The sequence below is a fragment of the Rutidosis leptorrhynchoides genome, chromosome 3 (assembly GCF_046630445.1).
Source record: "Rutidosis leptorrhynchoides isolate AG116_Rl617_1_P2 chromosome 3, CSIRO_AGI_Rlap_v1, whole genome shotgun sequence".
In the NCBI taxonomy this organism is placed as follows: Eukaryota; Viridiplantae; Streptophyta; class Magnoliopsida; order Asterales; family Asteraceae; genus Rutidosis; species Rutidosis leptorrhynchoides.
In genome coordinates, this window is record NC_092335.1 from 500,623,791 (window position 1) to 500,643,298 (window position 19,508).

General features: G+C 32.2%; 1 protein-coding gene across 1 annotated transcript; it reads right to left on the bottom strand.

Annotated features, from left to right (window-relative positions):
- Positions 1-397: 397 nt before the first annotated feature.
- LOC139901806 (copper transporter 5.1-like) lies at positions 398-709 on the bottom strand. Its single transcript, XM_071884482.1, has one exon. The coding sequence runs from the start codon at positions 707-709 to the stop codon at positions 398-400; it is 312 nt and encodes a 103-aa protein (XP_071740583.1).
- Between the last annotated feature and the right edge of the window lie 18,799 nt (positions 710-19,508).

Sequence of the window (19,508 nt, forward strand, 5' to 3'; positions counted from 1 at the left end):
GGATCTACTATACACACAGTGGTGGTACGGATTGAAATAAGACATCTAGTAGAAATTTTTTTGAAGTTTAACGGGTGACTACCAAACTGCACTCTCACACACTTTAGGATTACCGGCATAATTGAATAACCAATACCTAAATCCGATTCAACAATTAAAATCCAAAACACATATAATCAATCAGTAATTTAGTTGATTAGTACAACGCAAACCAAATCAATTATATATATATATTACATTACAGTTTACAGATAATAGTAGCATAATACAGAATAGTAAATACACCTTCAACTTCAAATTCACTTATATTTATGTTCTTTTTTTTTTCTTTTTTTTCCCGCAATAGATCCGATCAAGATGTAAATTGAACACAATTAGGATAGGATCAAATAATTAATTAAGCGCAAGCACAAGGATTATCAACAGCAACAACTTGTTCATCATCACCGCTCCTAAACAAAAAGTATCCAACAGCAAGTCCAACGACGATCGCAACAAACACACCGCCATTAAACGACATAATCGAAAGCATAAGACAATAACCTAAAGCCGAATTGATTCCAAACAGTAGCGATCCAATTAACCGATTACCGGTAACGTTATTCAGTTTTTTATTATTCAATAAAGGAGTAGTTGTATCTGTACCGGTGACGGTAGATTTAGAAGCGGATGATGAAATCAGCTTGAATCTGAGCCGTCGATCTTCCATGTATTGATAGAAAACAGAGGAAATAAGACATGCGATTAAGGTGAGGGAGTAAGTTAACCATGAATCGGTAGTCCATGAGGTGAAAAGGAGCGTGACGGAATGGCTCCAGTAAAAGGTCATGTGCATCATGGTGGTGAATTGCGGTGGTTTATGGTGGTGGTAGAATTGAAGGGAATAAAGGGGACAGTTGTGGAGGGGGGGAGTTCTGATTGGGGATTGGATGGGAGGATAGTGTTGTTGGTGGGTTTGGTTAAGTGTACTGCACAAGGTTTGGGTAGTACCAATTGTTCCTTTTTTTTAACAAGAGTTAGAGACGTTAATAGGATAACATAATTACGGAAATAGCAGTCTACTTGATTTATACGGAGTAAGTTCATATTTATATTTATATTTATAAGACATAAAAAATGAGTCATTAATATTAATAATATTACAATAGAGCAAAAAAATTTTACTATTCCTCAATAGTGACTATTTTGTACTTTTTTTCGTTGGCTTTTCTATTCCAAACTATTTTCGTCTTTATTCCAACAACATCTAACCGTCATACTTCCGGCAACACACCTTTTAGAACCCACCCATATAGCTTTTAGACCTAAAAACCCTCATAAACCCACCCCAAATTTGAACGCATATACTTCCATTTTCCTAACGAAATAAAAAGACGCCACCTACACATATTAACTCGCAGCATATTTTCGAACCGGAAAGTACAATTTTACCAGCAATCGGTCTGAATCGCACTGGCACACGCCATACACATAGGTCATCGGAAATTTCTCCCGCCACTTTTTCGGAGGTTTCCAGGTAGTATAGCCGTGTTCTTCAGTGGGAACAAAAGATATCAGCGACGGAAAAAGGAAAGAAAGAAGAAAACTCTGGACGTTCAGAGGATACCAAAAGCCGGAACGGCGCCGGAAAAAAATCAGGTTTTATGCGAGACACATGAGAGAAGGCAGTCAACAAAAATGTAGAGACCCATAGAACAAATATTCAGAAGATATTGTAAATGGTTACCTGAGAAGAAGACCGGACACCAGAGAATCACATGGAAAAGACAAAATGAGATGGGTAGATTCTCAAGTAAGAGAGGAATAGAGAAGGGAGCACGTGATGAATTTTTTTAATACTAGCTACATAGATATAACCCTAACTCCAATAATGAATATCCCTTGCTCCAAACAATTAAAGCCTTATTTTTAGTCATACTTTTTAATTTTTTAATGTGTAACACGAATTACATTACAATTGCAATTATAAATTACATCAAAATGGGGTCATTCTTTTCTAAGTTAAATTTTCAAACCTTATTAAACCATTCTTCTAATTTATACGGAGTAATTTTATTACGTGTATAAAAATTTATTTACGTATTATATAGTAATTATTTATAACAATTAATTTGATACATCTCAAAAAAAAAAAATTATACAATATAATTTGGACAGCTCAGGATAATTAGTTTTTTACAATCCATATAGTAATATATGATACTATATTTCTTTGCAATTGTATTAGATGTTTAATATGTTAAAACGAATTATTGTCTTATAGGTTACGTTAACTGCTTTGCTTTAATATATGTGACAACCCGGAAATTTCCGACTAAATTTAAACCTAACTTTTATATGATTTCGACGATTCACGAACCATTATTTATAAATAATTATGTATTAATATTAATTTGTTATATTAATATTATTATTATTTATCATCATTTACAAGTATTATTACTCTCAATATTATTAATATTATTATTATTAGTAATTATTATCATTAATATTATTAGTATTATCACTTTTATTAAAAGTGATAAGATTATTATAAATATCATTATTAATACAAATTATTATTATTAATAATATTATTATTAGTATTATTAACATGTTATAATGATTATTATCATTAATTATAATTAAAATTATCATTCTTATTATTAATATTGTCATATTAATATTATTATCATTATTTTTATTGTTATTTATCATTAATAATAATATTATTATTATTAATATAATAATTATTATTATTAGTATTATTATTATTAATACATTTATTAAATATTAATATTAATTAAAAACAAAATACATAAACCAAAATACCTAAATTAGGTCAAATATTATCTGTATTTTTTTAAATCAATCGTGATCCCTACTTTATATTTTTTTATTTTTTTTAGATCGTGATCTTTTTTTTATATATTCTTTTTCTGCTTTTATTTCTTTTATATATTTTTCTGTTCTTAATCGTGATTATCAGTAGACATCCACTTAATGTATGTCAACCGATTTCATCTTCTTTGATTATAAAAAAATAGTCGACTCTCCATCATAATTATCAATTACATTAACAGCTTTTGCTGAAAGATTAAACAGAAAAAGCTTATTATCTCTGTTCTTGGTTCATATTTCTAAAACCTCGAATTTGAAACGAATTTTGAAATCCTTAAATGCAGTTATGTTTGGAATCTCTATTTCAAACTATCTGCAAAGTTTCGAATCTCAATTTATTTTAACGAATTCAAATTTTTGAGTCAAAGTTTAAAAGCGAAAAGTCAAACGAACGATTCAAAGATCAAATTGAAGAATTGTAGGTTGTTTCTGTTGAAATTAATGAATCACAACGTTTCTAGGTATGATTTAAAACATATTTCATTTTATAAGCATCATCTAAAACGTACAAAAAATGAAAATCAATTATTTTTTTTAAAAATAGCTGCGACAGCAGCAGTTTCTTATTTTTTTATTTTTTTTTGTTAATCCAATTAATCTCAAATAGTCTTTTTCTGTTTCTTCACAAAGCCTAAACCGAATTAGTTATTAGTGTTTGGATTGGGATATGGTCGATTAAATTTTTGTTGAAGAGGAAGAAGAAGGAAGAACATACGGTTTATATATATATATATATATATATATATATATATATATATATATATATATATATATATATATATATATATATATATATATATTTAAAGATAGAATAAATCAGAAATAAGGAAATGGAGGAGTGGCTGAGTGTGTAAGCGGGTTAACGAGAGGTTGCGGGTTTGAGTCCCGTTCATGGCATATTTTTTTTAGGGAAAGCTCCTAAGGTAGTTTCCTTATCAAATATAATTATTATAATTATTATTATTATTATTATTATTATTATTATTATTATTATTATTATTATTATTATTATTAATAGGTATCAGTTATTATTATTATTATTATTATTATTATTATTATTATTATTATTATTATTATTATTATTATCATAGATTATAGATTATTATGAATATTAATTATTATCATTAGTATTATTATGGAAATAATAAAATTTATTATTAGTTTCATTCAAACTTATACTAGTATTATTTTATAATAGTATTATTATTATTACTATTATTATAATTAATATTGGTAATATAATAATTATTATTATTATTATCAAAGTTATCAGTATCATGACTATTACTATTATTATTATCATCATAAGTATTATTATTATATAATTATTAAAATCATTATCATAACTATCATTAACAATAAATTTGATATTTTTACAAATATTGTTATTAATATCACTATTATTAATATAAACATTATTACCTTAATTAGTAATATTAAGTATTATTATTATTATTACCAATATTAACTTTTGTATCATTATAATTACTATTTTTAACAAACAAATGATATATATATATATATATATATATATATATATATATATATATATAAACATATTTAATACATATAACATAACAAAAATTAATATTTTCATATACAAAAAGAATATATGAGACATATATATATTATTAATATAAAAATGATATAATTAATAAGTTATATATATATAAACTTATTCAATTGTAGTTATGTGTATTAATAAATATCCAAACGATATAGGTTCGTAAATCCGAGGATAACTCTGCATTTGTTCAATACCGTCATATGTATTTTTACTACAAAATACAGTATTGTGAGTTCATCTGCTCCCTTTTTATATATATTTTTGGGCTGAGAATACATGCGCAAATTTTATAACTGTTTTACACGTTAGACACAAGTACTCAAACTTTTATGCTATATACGTGCTTTGTCATGCTAAATCCCTGCCGTAATATCGTTAATTGCTGAGGTATAAGATGCAAGCTTAGTTATTGTGAGTAGCGCTATTGAGAGTGACGTCTCTAGTCAGTTGATCGTTGGTCTTTAGCTACATAATAATGATTCAACGACATAATAACAAGTGTCACGGGTGTAGTGACCCGAACTTTTCCATGTTTATATATATTAATTGAGATTGATATTTACATGATTAAATATTTCCAACATGTTAAGCAATCAAACTTGTTAAGACTTGATTAATTGAAATAGGTTTCATATAGACAATTAACCACCCAAGTTGACCGGTGATTCACGAACGTTAAAACTTGTAAAAACTATATGATGACATATATATGGTTATATATATAGTTAACATTATATTATGATAATTAAACATATCATTAAGTATATTAACAATGAACTACATATGTAAAAACAAGACTACTAACTTAATAATTTTGAAACGAGACATATATGTAACGATTATCGTTGTAACGACATTTAATGTATATATATCATATTAAGAGATATTCGTACATCATAATATCATGATAATATAATAATTTAAAATCTCTTTTGATATTATAAACATTGGGTTAACAACATTTAACAAGATCGTTAACCTAAAGGTTTCAAAACAACATTTACATGTAACGACTAACGATGACTTAACAACTCAGTTAAAATGTATATACATGTAGTGTTTTAATATGTATTTATACACTTTTGAAAGACTTCAATACACTTATCAAAATACTTCTACTTAACAAAAATGCTTACAATTACATCCTCGTTCAGTTTCATCAACAATTCTACTCGTATGCACCCGTATTCGTACTCGTACAATACACAGCTTTTAGATGTATGTACTATTGGTATATACACTCCAATGATCAGCTCTTAGCAGCCCATGTGAGTCACCTAACACATGTGGAAACCATCATTTGGCAACTAGCATGAAATATCTCATAAAATTACAAAAATATGAGTAATCATTCATGACTTATTTACATGAAAACAAAATTACATATCCTTTATATCTAATCCATACACCAACGACCAAAAACACCTACAAACACTTTCATTCTTCAATTTTCTTCATCTAATTGATCTCTCTCAAGTTCTATCTTCAAGTTCTAAGTGTTCTTCATAAATTCCAAAAGTTCTAGTTTCATAAAATCAAGAATACTTTCAAGTTTGCTAGCTCACTTCCAATCTTGTAAGGTGATCATCCAACCTCAAGAAATCTTTGTTTCTTACAGTAGGTTATCATTCTAATACAAGGTAATAATCATATTCAAACTTTGGTTCAATTTCTATAACTATAACAATCTTATTTCAAGTGATGATCTTACTTGAACTTGTTTTTCGTGTCATGATTCTGCTTCAAGAACTTCGAGCCATCCAAGGATCCATTGAAGCTAGATCCATTTTTCTCTTTTCCAGTAGGTTTATCCAAGGAAATTAAGGTAGTAATGATGTTCATAACATCATTCGATTCATACATATAAAGCTATCTTATTCGAAGGTTTAAACTTGTAATCACTAGAACATAGTTTAGTTAATTCTAAACTTGTTCGCAAACAAAAGTTAATCCTTCTAACTTGACTTTTAAAATAAACTAAACACATATTCTATATCTATATGATATGCTAACTTAATGATTTAAAACCTGGAAACACGAAAAACACCGTAAAACCGGATTTACGCCGTCGTAGTAACACCGCGGGCTGTTTTGGGTTAGTTAATTAAAAACTATGATAAACTTTGATTTAAAAGTTGTTATTCTGAGAAAATGATTTTTATTATGAACATGAAACTATATCCAAAAATTATGGTTAAACTCAAAGTGGAAGTATGTTTTCTAAAATGGTCATCTAGACGTCGTTCTTTCGACTGAAATGACTACCTTTACAAAAACGACTTGTAACTTATTTTTCCGACTATAAACCTATACTTTTTCTGTTTAGATTCATAAAATATAGTTCAATATGAAACCATAGCAATTTGATTCACTCAAAACGGATTTAAAATGAAGAAGTTATGGGTAAAACAAGATTGGATAATTTTTCTCATTTTAGCTACGTGAAAATTGGTAACAAATCTATTCCAACCATAACTTAACCAACTTGTATTGTATATTATGTAATCTTGAGATACCATAGACAAGTATACAACGTTTCGACCTATCATGTCGACACATCTATATATATTTCGGAACAACCATAGACACTCTATATGTGAATGTTGGAGTTAGCTATACAGGGTTGAGGTTGATTCCAAAATATATATAGTTTGAGTTGTGATCAATACTGAGATACGTTTACACTGGGTTGTGGATTGATTCAAGATAATATTTATCAATTTATTTCTGTACATCTAACTGTGGACAACTAGTTGTAGGTTACTAACGAGGACAGCTGACTTAATAAACTTAAAACATCAAAATATATTAAAAGTGTTGTAAATATATTTTGAACATACTTTGATATATATGTATATATTGTTATAGGTTCGTGAATCAACCAGTGGCCAAGTCTTACTTCCCGACGAAGTAAAAATCTGTGAAAGTGAGTTATAGTCCCACTTTTAAAATCTAATAGTTTTGGGATGAGAATACATGCAGGTTTTATAAATGATTTACAAAATAGACACAAGTACGTGAAACTACATTCTATGGTTGAATTATCGAAATCGAATATGCCCCTTTTTATTAAGTCTGGTAATCTAAGAATTAGGGAACAGACACCCTAATTGACGCGAATCCTAAAGATAGATCTATCGGGCCCAACAAGCCCCATCCAAAGTACCGGATGTTTTAGTACTTCGAAATTTATATCATATCCGAAGGGTGTCCCGGAATGATGGGGATATTCTTATATATGCATCTTGTTAATGTCGGTTACCAGGTGTTCACCATATGAATGATTTTTATCTCTATGTATGGGATGTGTATTGAAATATGAAATCTTGTGGTCTATTATTATGATTTGATATATATAGGTTAAACCTATAACTCACCAACATTTTTGTTGACGTTTTAAGCATGTTTATTCTCAGGTGATTATTAAGAGCTTCCGCTGTTGCATACTAAAATAAGGACAAGATTTGGAGTCCATGTTTATATGATATTGTGTAAAAACTGCATTCAAGAAACTAATTTCGATGTAACATATTTGTATTGTAAACCATTATGTAATGGTCGTGTGTAAACAGGATATTTTAGATTATCATTATTTGATAATCTACGTAAAGCTTTTTAAACCTTTATTTATGAAATAAAGGTTATGGTTTGTTTTAAAAATGAATGCAGTCTTTGAAAAACGTCTCATATAGAGGTCAAAACCTCGCAACGAAATCAATTAATATGAAACGTTTTTAATCAATAAGAACGGGACATTTCAGTTGGTATCCGAGCGTTGGTCTTAGAGAACCAGAATTTTGCATTAGTGTGTCTTATCTAGTTTGTTAGGATGCATTAGTGAGTCTGGACTTCGACCGTGTTTACTTGAAAAATGATTGCTTAACAAATTTTGTTGGAAACTATATATTTTTAACATGTGAATATTATGTGATATATTAATCTCTTAACGCGTTTGATATTATGTGATAGATGTCTACCTCTAGAACAAGTCCCATTGACTCACCTAATAATAATGAAGAGTCAAATGTAAATTGGAATGATTCGTGGACTGATTCACAAGTTCCCGAAGAGGAATCGGAAGAAGAGTCGGAACCGGAAGAAGAATCGGAACCGGAAGAAGAATCGGAACCGGATGAAGAAGTAGAACCGGTGGGGGAAATAATAAAACGGTTAAGTAAAAGAAAATCCTCAACCAACCGACCAAGGTTAATTATGGTCAATGGTGTTTCCGCCAAGGAAGCAAAATATTGGGAGGATTACCAATTCTCCGATGAATTGGATTCCGACGAGAATTCTGATGATGTTATAGAAATTACCCCAACTGAATTTAAAAAGGCAAAAGAAAATAATAAGGGAAAGGGCATAAAAATAGAGAAATCTAATTCCAACCCCGATGAACTTTATATGTATCGTCAACCCCCGAAGTCCTTAAGTTGTAACAATGACCCGAGAACCTCTAAACCACCAGGTTTTTCTAAACCAATGTGGAAAATTACGGCTCGTATTAGGGGAACATCATATATCCCTAGAAACCTGGCAAAACGAACCAAAACCGAAGAAGAAGAAACGAGCGAGTCGGAATAAGATAGTTGTATTCGTGTGGTGTAATATATGTAATATAGTGTGCTTATGCTTTATGATATATGTAAAAATTGCTTGTATTAATAAGTATTTTTTTATGAATCTAACTCTTGTCTATTTTACAGTTTAAAAACACAAAATGGATAGACAACCCAATATTTTAAGAGACCTACCCGGAGACATGATTGATGAAATCTTGTCTAGAGTCGGTCAGAATTCCTCGGCACAACTATTTAAGGCGAGATCAGTTTGTAAGACATTCGAAGAACGTTCCAAGAATGTCTTGGTTTATAAGAGACTTTCGTTTGAAAGATGGGGGATATCACATTGGGAAACCCATAAGTTACGATGTGTTTACTTTGACACATATATTGCGGGGAACCCAAATGCTATTTTACGCAACGGGTTAAGAAATTATTTTGACTCAATATATCCGAATATTGGACTTCGTGATTTAGAAAAAGCGGCTAACATGAAACATAAAGAAGCATGTTATGCTTACGGAATAGTAATGTTCGCTTCTCACCAAAGTGAGAACAAGAACATCGGGCTACAACTATTAAACAAAACGTTTCCACAAGTGACGGAGTCGGTAATTGGGGTAAGAAATGAGGTTTTTAGATTGTTACGGGACTGTTGGACATTACGTAACCCTCGTCCCTTTGACGACGTTACAACACGCTGTATTATCAACGGCCATAACGGTTATGTTCCACAAGACCAAGGATGGGAAGTAGTCCTAGTAAAACCAGAATGCATGACTTGTTTCTGGACGTATGAATTACGTGTCTTTATTGCCTTTGCTGAACGACTTGTGTACTAACTAGAATTATCTTCACAACTATCTTGTATCAAAGTTATTGTGTGCTATATTTCATGCTTTATGTAAAATAAGCGGTATTGTAAGTTTGTAAAATATTGTATAAAAGTTTGAACGCGAAATATTATTATAATCAGTTTTTCATATAGAATTGTAGTAGTTGAATTGTATATTAGCTACTAAGTATGAACTTAACGGGTAGGTACTACCCGAATTTAAACTTATAAATAAAACGCTAATATGAAGAAAAAGCTTTTATAAATGAGTTCATATTATGCTACGAAATACTATTAACTACTCTTAATATTCTGTATGATTAACTTGTTCCATTGGACTATTTTGAAGGAAATGGCACCGACTACTCGACACACCGTGAATATGAATGAAGAGGAATTCCGTACTTTTCTAGCTTCAAACATAGCCGCAGTACAGGCTGCGCTACATACCAACAATAACCTTGGATCTAGCAGTACAGGAAATCGTGTAGGATGCACCTACAAAGAATTCACTGCTTGCAAACCTTTGGAATTTGATGGAACCGAAGGACCGATCGGATTGAAACGGTGGACCGAGAAGGTCGAATCGGTGTTTGCCATAAGTAAGTGTACTGAAGAGGACAAAGTGAAGTACGCTACGCATACCTTCACAGGTTCTGCGTTAACATGGTGGAATACCTATCTAGAGCAAGTGGGACAAGACGATGCGTACGCACTACCGTGGTCAGCATTCAAGCACTTGATGAACGAGAAGTACCGTCCCAGAACCGAGGTCAATAAGCTCAAGACAGAACTTAGAGGGTTACGAACCCAAGGATTTGATATTACCACATACGAAAGACGATTCACAGAATTGTGCCTATTGTGTCCGGGAGCGTTCGAAGATGAGGAAGAGAAGATCGACGCATTTGTGAAAGGATTACCGGAAAGAATCCAAGAAGATATAAGTTCACACGAGCCCGCCTCCATACAACAGGCATGTAGAATGGCTCACAAACTAGTGAACCAGATCGAAGAAAGAATTAAAGAACAGACTACTGAAGAGGCCAATGTGAAGCAAGTCAAAAGAAAGTGGGAGGAAAACGGTGATAAGAATCACCAATACAACAACAACAACAATTACAACAATAATCGCAACAATTATCCCAACAATCGCAACATCAATCGCAGCTACAACAAACGGCCTAACAACAACAACAACAACAGCAGCAACTACAACAATCATCCCAATAACAATAATAACCGCAACAACAACAACAATCAGAAGCAGCTATGCCAAAGGTGTGAAAAGTATCACTCGGGGTTCTGCACCAAATTTTGTAACAAGTGTAAAAGAAATGGTCATAGCGCGGCGAAGTGTGAGGTCTACGGACCAGGGGTTAATAGAACGAAAGGAACAAATGGTGTCGGAACTAGTAATGGTGGAGCAAGTAGTGTCGGAGCAAGTTATGCCAATGTAGTTTGTTATAAATGTGGGAAAGCAGGCCACATTATTAAAAATTGCCCGAACCAGGAGAACACGAATGGACAAGGCCGCGGAAGAGTTTTCAATATTAATGCGGCAGAGGCACAGGAAGACCCGGAGCTTGTTACGGGTACGTTTCTTATTGACAATAAATCTGCTTACGTTTTATTTGATTCGGGTGCGGATAGAAGCTATATGAGTAGAGATTTTTGTGCTAAATTAAGTTGTCCATTGACGCCTTTGGATAGTAAATTTTTACTCGAATTAGCAAATGGTAAATTAATTTCAGCAGATAATATATGCCGGAATCGAGAAATTAAACTGGTTAGCGAAACATTTAAGATTGATTTGATACCAGTAGAGTTAGGGAGTTTTGATGTGATAATCGGTATGGACTGGTTGAAAGAAGTGAAAGCAGAGATCGTTTGTTACAAAAATGCAATTCGCATTATACGAGAAAAAGGAAAACCCTTAATGGTGTACGGAGAAAAGGGCAACACGAAGCTACATCTTATTAGTAATTAGAAGGCACAAAAACTAATAAGAAAAGGTTGCTATGCTGTTCTAGCACACGTCAAGAAAGTACACACTGAAGAAAAGAGCATCAATGATGTTCCCATTGTAAAAGAATTTCCCGATGTATTTCCGAAAGAATTACAGGGATTACCCCCACATCGATCCGTTGAATTTCAAATAGATCTTGTACCAGGAGCTGCACCAATAGCTCGTGCTCCTTACAGACTCGCACCCAGCGAGATGAAAGAACTGCAAAGCCAATTACAAGAACTTTTAGAGCGTGGTTTCATTCGACCAAGCACATCACCGTGGGGAGCTCCTGTTTTGTTTGTCAAGAAGAAAGATGGTACATTCAGGTTGTGTATCGACTACCGAGAGTTGAACAAACTTACCATCAAGAACCGCTACCCACTACCGAGAATCGACGACTTATTTGATCAACTACAAGGCTCGTCTGTTTATTCAAAGATTGACTTACGTTCCGGGTATCATCAAATGCGAGTGAAAGAAGATGATATTCCAAAGACTGCTTTCAGAACACGTTACGGTCATTACGAGTTTATGGTCATGCCGTTTGGTTTAACTAATGCACCAGCTGTGTTCATGGACCTTATGAACCGAGTGTGTGGACCATACCTTGACAAGTTTGTCATTGTTTTCATTGATGACATACTTATTTACTCAAAGAATGACCAAGAACACGGTGAACATTTGAGAAAGGTGTTAGAAGTATTGAGGAAGGAAGAATTGTACGCTAAGTTTTCAAAGTGTGCATTATGGTTGGAAAAAGTTCAATTCCTCGGTCACATAGTGAACAAAGAAGGTATTAAGGTGGATCCGGCAAAGATAGAAACTGTTGAAAAGTGGGAAACCCCGAAAACTCCGAAACACATACGCCAGTTTTTAGGACTAGCTGGTTACTACAGAAGGTTCATCCAAGACTTTTCCAGAATAGCAAAACCCTTGACTGCATTAACGCATAAAGGGAAGAAATTTGAATGGAATGATGAACAAGAGAAAGCGTTTCAGTTATTGAAGAAAAAGCTAACTACGACACCTATATTGTCATTGCCTGAAGGGAATGATGATTTTGTGATTTATTGTGACACATCAAAGCAAGGTCTCAGTTGTGTATTAATGCAACGAACGAAGGTGATTGCTTATGCGTCTAGACAATTGAAGATTCACGAACAAAATTATACGACGCATGATTTGGAATTAGGCGCGGTTGTTTTTGCATTAAAGACTTGGAGGCACTACTTATATGGGGTCAAAAGTATTATATATACCGACCACAAAAGTCTTCAACACATATTTAATCAGAAACAACTGAATATGAGGCAGCGTAGGTGGATTGAATTATTGAATGATTACGACTTTGAGATTCGTTACCACCCGGGGAAGGCAAATGTGGTAGCCGATGCCTTGAGCAGGAAGGACAAAGAACCCATTCGAGTAAAATCTATGAATATAATGATTCATAATAACCTTACTACTCAAATAAAGGAGGCGCAACAAGGAGTTTTAAAAGAGGAAAATTTAAAGGATGAAATACCCAAAGGATCGGAGAAGCATCTTAATATTCGGGAAGACGGAACCCGGTATAGGGCTGAAAGGATTTGGGTACCAAAATTTGGAGATATGAGAGAAATGGTACTTAGAGAAGCTCATAAAACCAGATACTCAATACATCCTGGAACGGGGAAGATGTACAAGGATCTCAAGAAATATTTTTGGTGGCCGGGTATGAAAGCCGATGTTGCTAAATACGTGGGAGAATGTTTGACGTGTTCTAAGGTCAAAGCTGAGCATCAGAAACCATCAGGTCTACTTCAACAACCCGAAATCCCGGAATGGAAATGGGAAAACATTACCATGGATTTCATCACTAAATTGCCAAGGACTGCAAGTGGTTTTGATACTATTTGGGTAATAGTTGATCGTCTCACCAAATCAGCACACTTCCTGCCAATAAGAGAAGATGACAAGATGGAGAAGTTAGCACGAGTGTATTTGAAGGAAGTCGTCTCCAGACATGGAATACCAAAACTCTATTATCTCTGATAGGGATGGCAGATTTATTTCAAGATTCTGGCAGACATTACAGCAAGCATTAGGAACTCGTCTAGACATGAGTACTGCCTATCATCCACAAACTGATGGGCAGAGTGAAAGGACGATACAAACGCTTGAAGACATGCTACGAGCATGTGTTATTGATTTCGGAAACAGTTGGGATCGACATCTACCATTAGCAGAATTTTCCTACAACAACAGCTACCATTCAAGCATTGAGATGGCGCCGTTTGAAGCACTTTATGGTAGAAAGTGCAGGTCTCCGATTTGTTGGAGTGAAGTGGGGGATAGACAGATTACGGGTCCGGAGATTATACAAGAAACTACCGAGAAGATCATCCAAATTCAACAACGGTTGAAAACCGCCCAAAGTCGACAAAAGAGCTACGCTGACATTAAAAGAAAAGATATAGAATTTGAAATTGGAGAGATGGTCATGCTTAAAGTTGCACCTTGGAAAGGCGTTGTTCGATTTGGTAAACGAGGGAAATTAAATCCAAGGTATATTGGACCATTCAAGATTATTGATCGTGTCGGACCAGTAGCTTACCGACTTGAGTTACCTCAACAACTCGCGGCTGTACATAACACTTTCCACGTCTCAACTTTGAAGAAATGTTTTGCTAAAGAAGATCTCACTATTCCGTTAGATGAAATCCAAATCAACAAAAAACTCCAATTCATCGAAGAACCCGTCGAAATAATGGATCGTGAGGTTAAAAGACTTAAGCAAAACAAGATACCAATTGTTAAGGTTCGATGGAATGCTCGTAGAGGACCCGAGTTCACCTGGGAGCGTGAAGATCAGATGAAGAAGAAATACCCGCATCTATTTCCAGAAGATTCGTCAACACCTTCAACAGCTTAAAATTTCGGGACGAAATTTATTTAACGGGTAGGTACTGTAGTGACCCGAACTTTTCCATGTTTATATATATTAATTGAGATTGATATTTACATGATTAAATATTTCCAACATGTTAAGCAATCAAACTTGTTAAGACTTGATTAATTGAAATAGGTTTCATATAGACAATTGACCACCCAAGTTGACCGGTGATTCACGAACGTTAAAACTTGTAAAAACTATATGATGACATATATATGGTTATATATATAGTTAACATTATATTATGATAATTAAACATATCATTAAGTATATTAACAATGAACTACATATGTAAAAACAAGACTACTAACTTAATAATTTTGAAACGAGACATATATGTAACGATTATCGTTGTAACAACATTTAATGTATATATATCATATTAAGAGATATTCGTACATCATAATATCATGATAATATAATAATTTAAAATCTCTTTTGATATTATAAACATTGGGTTAACAACATTTAACAAGATCGTTAACCTAAAGGTTTCAAAACAACATTTACATGTAACGACTAACGATGACTTAACGACTCAGTTAAAATGTATATACATGTAGTGTTTTAATATGTATTTATACACTTTTGAAAGACTTCAATACACTTATCAAAATACTTCTACTTAACAAAAATGCTTACAATTACATCCTCGTTCAGTTTCATCAACAATTCTACTCGTATGCACCCGTATTCGTACTCGTACAATACACAGCTTTTAGATGTATGTACTATTGGTATATACACTCCAATGATCAGCTCTTAGCAGCCCATGTGAGTCACCTAACACATGTGGGAACCATCATTTGGCAACTAGCATGAAATATCTCATAAAATTACAAAAATATGAGTAATCATTCATGACTTATTTACATGAAAACAAAATTACATATCCTTTATATCTCATCCATACACCAACGACCAAAAACACCTACAAACACTTTCATTCTTCAATTTTCTTCATCTAATTGATCTCTCTCAAGTTCTATCTTCAAGTTCTAAGTGTTCTTCATAAATTCCAAAAGTTCTAGTTTCATAAAATCAAGAATACTTTCAAGTTTGCTAGCTCACTTCCAATCTTGTAAGGTGATCATCCAACCTCAAGAAATCTTTGTTTCTTACAGTAGGTTATCATTCTAATACAAGGTAATAATCATATTCAAACTTTGGTTCAATTTCTATAACTATAACAATCTTATTTCAAGTGATGATCTTACTTGAACTTGTTTTTCGTGTCATGATTCTGCTTCAAGAACTTCGAGCCATCCAAGGATCCATTGAAGCTAGATCCATTTTTCTCTTTTCCAGTAGGTTTATCCAAGGAAATTAAGGTAGTAATGATGTTCATAACATCATTCGATTCATACATATAAAGCTATCTTATTCGAAGGTTTAAACTTGTAATCACTAGAACATAGTTTAGTTAATTCTAAACTTGTTCGCAAACAAAAGTTAATCCTTCTAACTTGACTTTTAAAATAAACTAAACACATGTTCTATATCTATATGATATGCTAACTTAATGATTTAAAATCTGGAAACACGAAAAACACCGTAAAACCGGATTTACGCCGTCGTAGTAACACCGCGGGCTGTTTTGGGTTAGTTAATTAAAAACTATGATAAACTTTGATTTAAAAGTTGTTATTCTGAGAAAATGATTTTTATTATGAACATGAAACTATATCCAAAAATTATGGTTAAACTCAAAGTGGAAGTATGTTTTCTAAAATGGTCATCTAGACGTCGTTCTTTCGACTGAAATGACTACCTTTACAAAAATGACTTGTAACTTATTTTTCCGACTATAAACCTATACTTTTTCTGTTTAGATTCATAAAATAGAGTTCAATATGAAACCATAGCAATTTGATTCACTCAAAACGGATTTAAAATGAAGAAGTTATGGGTAAAACAAGATTGGATAATTTTTCTCATTTTAGCTACGTGAAAATTGGTAACAAATCTATTCCAACCATAACTTAACCAACTTGTATTGTATATTATGTAATCTTGAGATACCATAGACACGTATACAACGTTTCGACCTATCATGTCGACACATCTATATATATTTCGGAACAACCATAGACACTCTATATGTGAATGTTGGAGTTAGCTATACAGGGTTGAGGTTGATTCCAAAATATATATAGTTTGAGTTGTGATCAATACTGAGATACGTATACACTGGGTTGTGGATTGATTCAAGATAATATTTATCAATTTATTTCTGTACATCTAACTGTGGACAACTAGTTGTAGGTTACTAACGAGGACAGCTGACTTAATAAACTTAAAACATCAAAATATATTAAAAGTGTTGTAAATATATTTTGAACATACTTTGATATATATGTATATATTGTTATAGGTTCGTGAATCAACCAGTGGCCAAGTCTTACTTCCCGACGAAGTAAAAATCTGTGAAAGTGAGTTATAGTCCCACTTTTAAAATCTAATAGTTTTGGGATGAGAATACATGCCGGTTTTATAAATGATTTACAAAATAGACACAAGTACGTGAAACTACATTCTATGGTTGAATTATCGAAATCGAATATGCCCCTTTTTATTAAGTCTGGTAATCTAAGAATTAGGGAACAGACACCCTAATTGACGCGAATCCTAAAGATAGATCTATCGGGCCCAACAAGCCCCATCCAAAGTACCGGATGTTTTAGTACTTCGAAATTTATATCATATCCGAAGGGTGTCCCGGAATGATGGGGATATTCTTATATATGCATCTTGTTAATGTCGGTTACCAGGTGTTCACCATATGAATGATTTTTATCTCTATGTATGGGATGTGTATTGAAATATGAAATCTTGTGGTCTATTATTATGATTTGATATATATAGGTTAAACCTATAACTCACCAACATTTTTGTTGACGTTTTAAGCATGTTTATTCTCAGGTGATTATTAAGAGCTTCCGCTATTGCATACTAAAATAAGGACAAGATTTGGAGTCCATGTTTATATGATATTGTGTAAAAACTGCATTCAAGAAACTAATTTCGATGTAACATATTTGTATTGTAAACCATTATGTAATGGTCGTGTGTAAACAGGATATTTTAGATTATCATTATTTGATAATCTACGTAAAGCTTTTTAAACCTTTATTTATGAAATAAAGGTTATGGTTTGTTTTAAAAATGAATGCAGTCTTTGAAAAACGTCTCATATAGAGGTCAAAATCTCGCAACGAAATCAATTAATATGGAACGTTTTTAATCAATAAGAACGGGACATTTCAACGGGGTACCTTTGTTTAGTCACGATATTACAAACAACAACTCTTTCGATTGATATATTTGGTATCAATCAACTTTAAACTGAAATCTTGTGGTCTAATGCTATACTGAACTATTGATTTATGATAAACCTATGAACTCACTCAACCTCGTGTTGACTTTTTAAAGCATGTTTATTTTCAGGTACTTAAATATTGCTTTCGCTGTATATCTTCTGCTTTGATGATGATTGCTTGCTATGCTTGGAGTCTTCATTACATATCATATCAATTAAAGACATTTAATGCTCTAAATACAATGTAATCTATTTATCTTCCGCTGCAAAACTTAATAAAACGTCTCATATAGAGTCGTTCTCGTTTATACAACTATGATTCGATATAACTAGTTACAAATATCCCATGCCCTATTTGGGGGTGTGACAATATATTTTTATTAGAATATATAATTGGATGCTACAAAAAGTTTTACGTAAACGTGGGGTGGCCGCCGCAACGCGCGGCTGACCACCCTGCTTGTTAGAGACATTAAACTTTTTAATATAGAAAATATAATACTACTAAAAAATTATCTACATAAAAAATTCTTAAAATAACCGCAACAAAGTGTTTATCATCATATCATATCCTACAATCTTTTAAATAAAACTATTCTCGCAGTATTTTATATATATATATATATATATATATATATATATATATATATATATATATATATATATATATATATATATATATATATATATATATATATATATATATAGTAGGTTTTTAAGCCCGTGCGTTGCACGAGTATGTAAAAAACCATGAAAAAATGTAATTTGTAGTATATATATTGGTATATAAATAGTGATACTAAAAAAAGGAAAATTATAAGAATTATTTAAGAGCCCGTGTTGTTGATAAATTTTTTTTTTTTTAGAGTTTAAGATATAACGACCCGTCCTAATCTATCTGGACGAATACATTACATTTGGTTACATCGCGAGGTACTTGACCTCTATATGATACATTTTACAAACATTGCATTCGTTTTTAAAAAGACAACTTTCATTTCATCGAAAGTTGACGGCATGCATACCATTTCATAATATATCCAACTATAATTGACTTAATAATAATCTTGGTGTACTCAACGCCTCGAATGCAATGTCTTTTGAAATATGTCCTGAATGACTCCAAGTAATATCTTTAAAATGAGCAAATGCACAGCGGAAGATTTCTTTAATACCTGAGAATAAACATACTTTAAAGTGTCAACCAAAATGTTGGTGAGTTCATTAGTTTATCATAATCATTCATTTCCATCATTTTAATAGACCACAAGATTTTCATTTTCATTTCTCATAAAAATACGTCCTATGCATAGAGACAAAAATATCATTCATATGGATTGAACACCTGGTAACCGAAATTAACAAGATGCATATAAGAATATCCCCTATCATTCCAGGA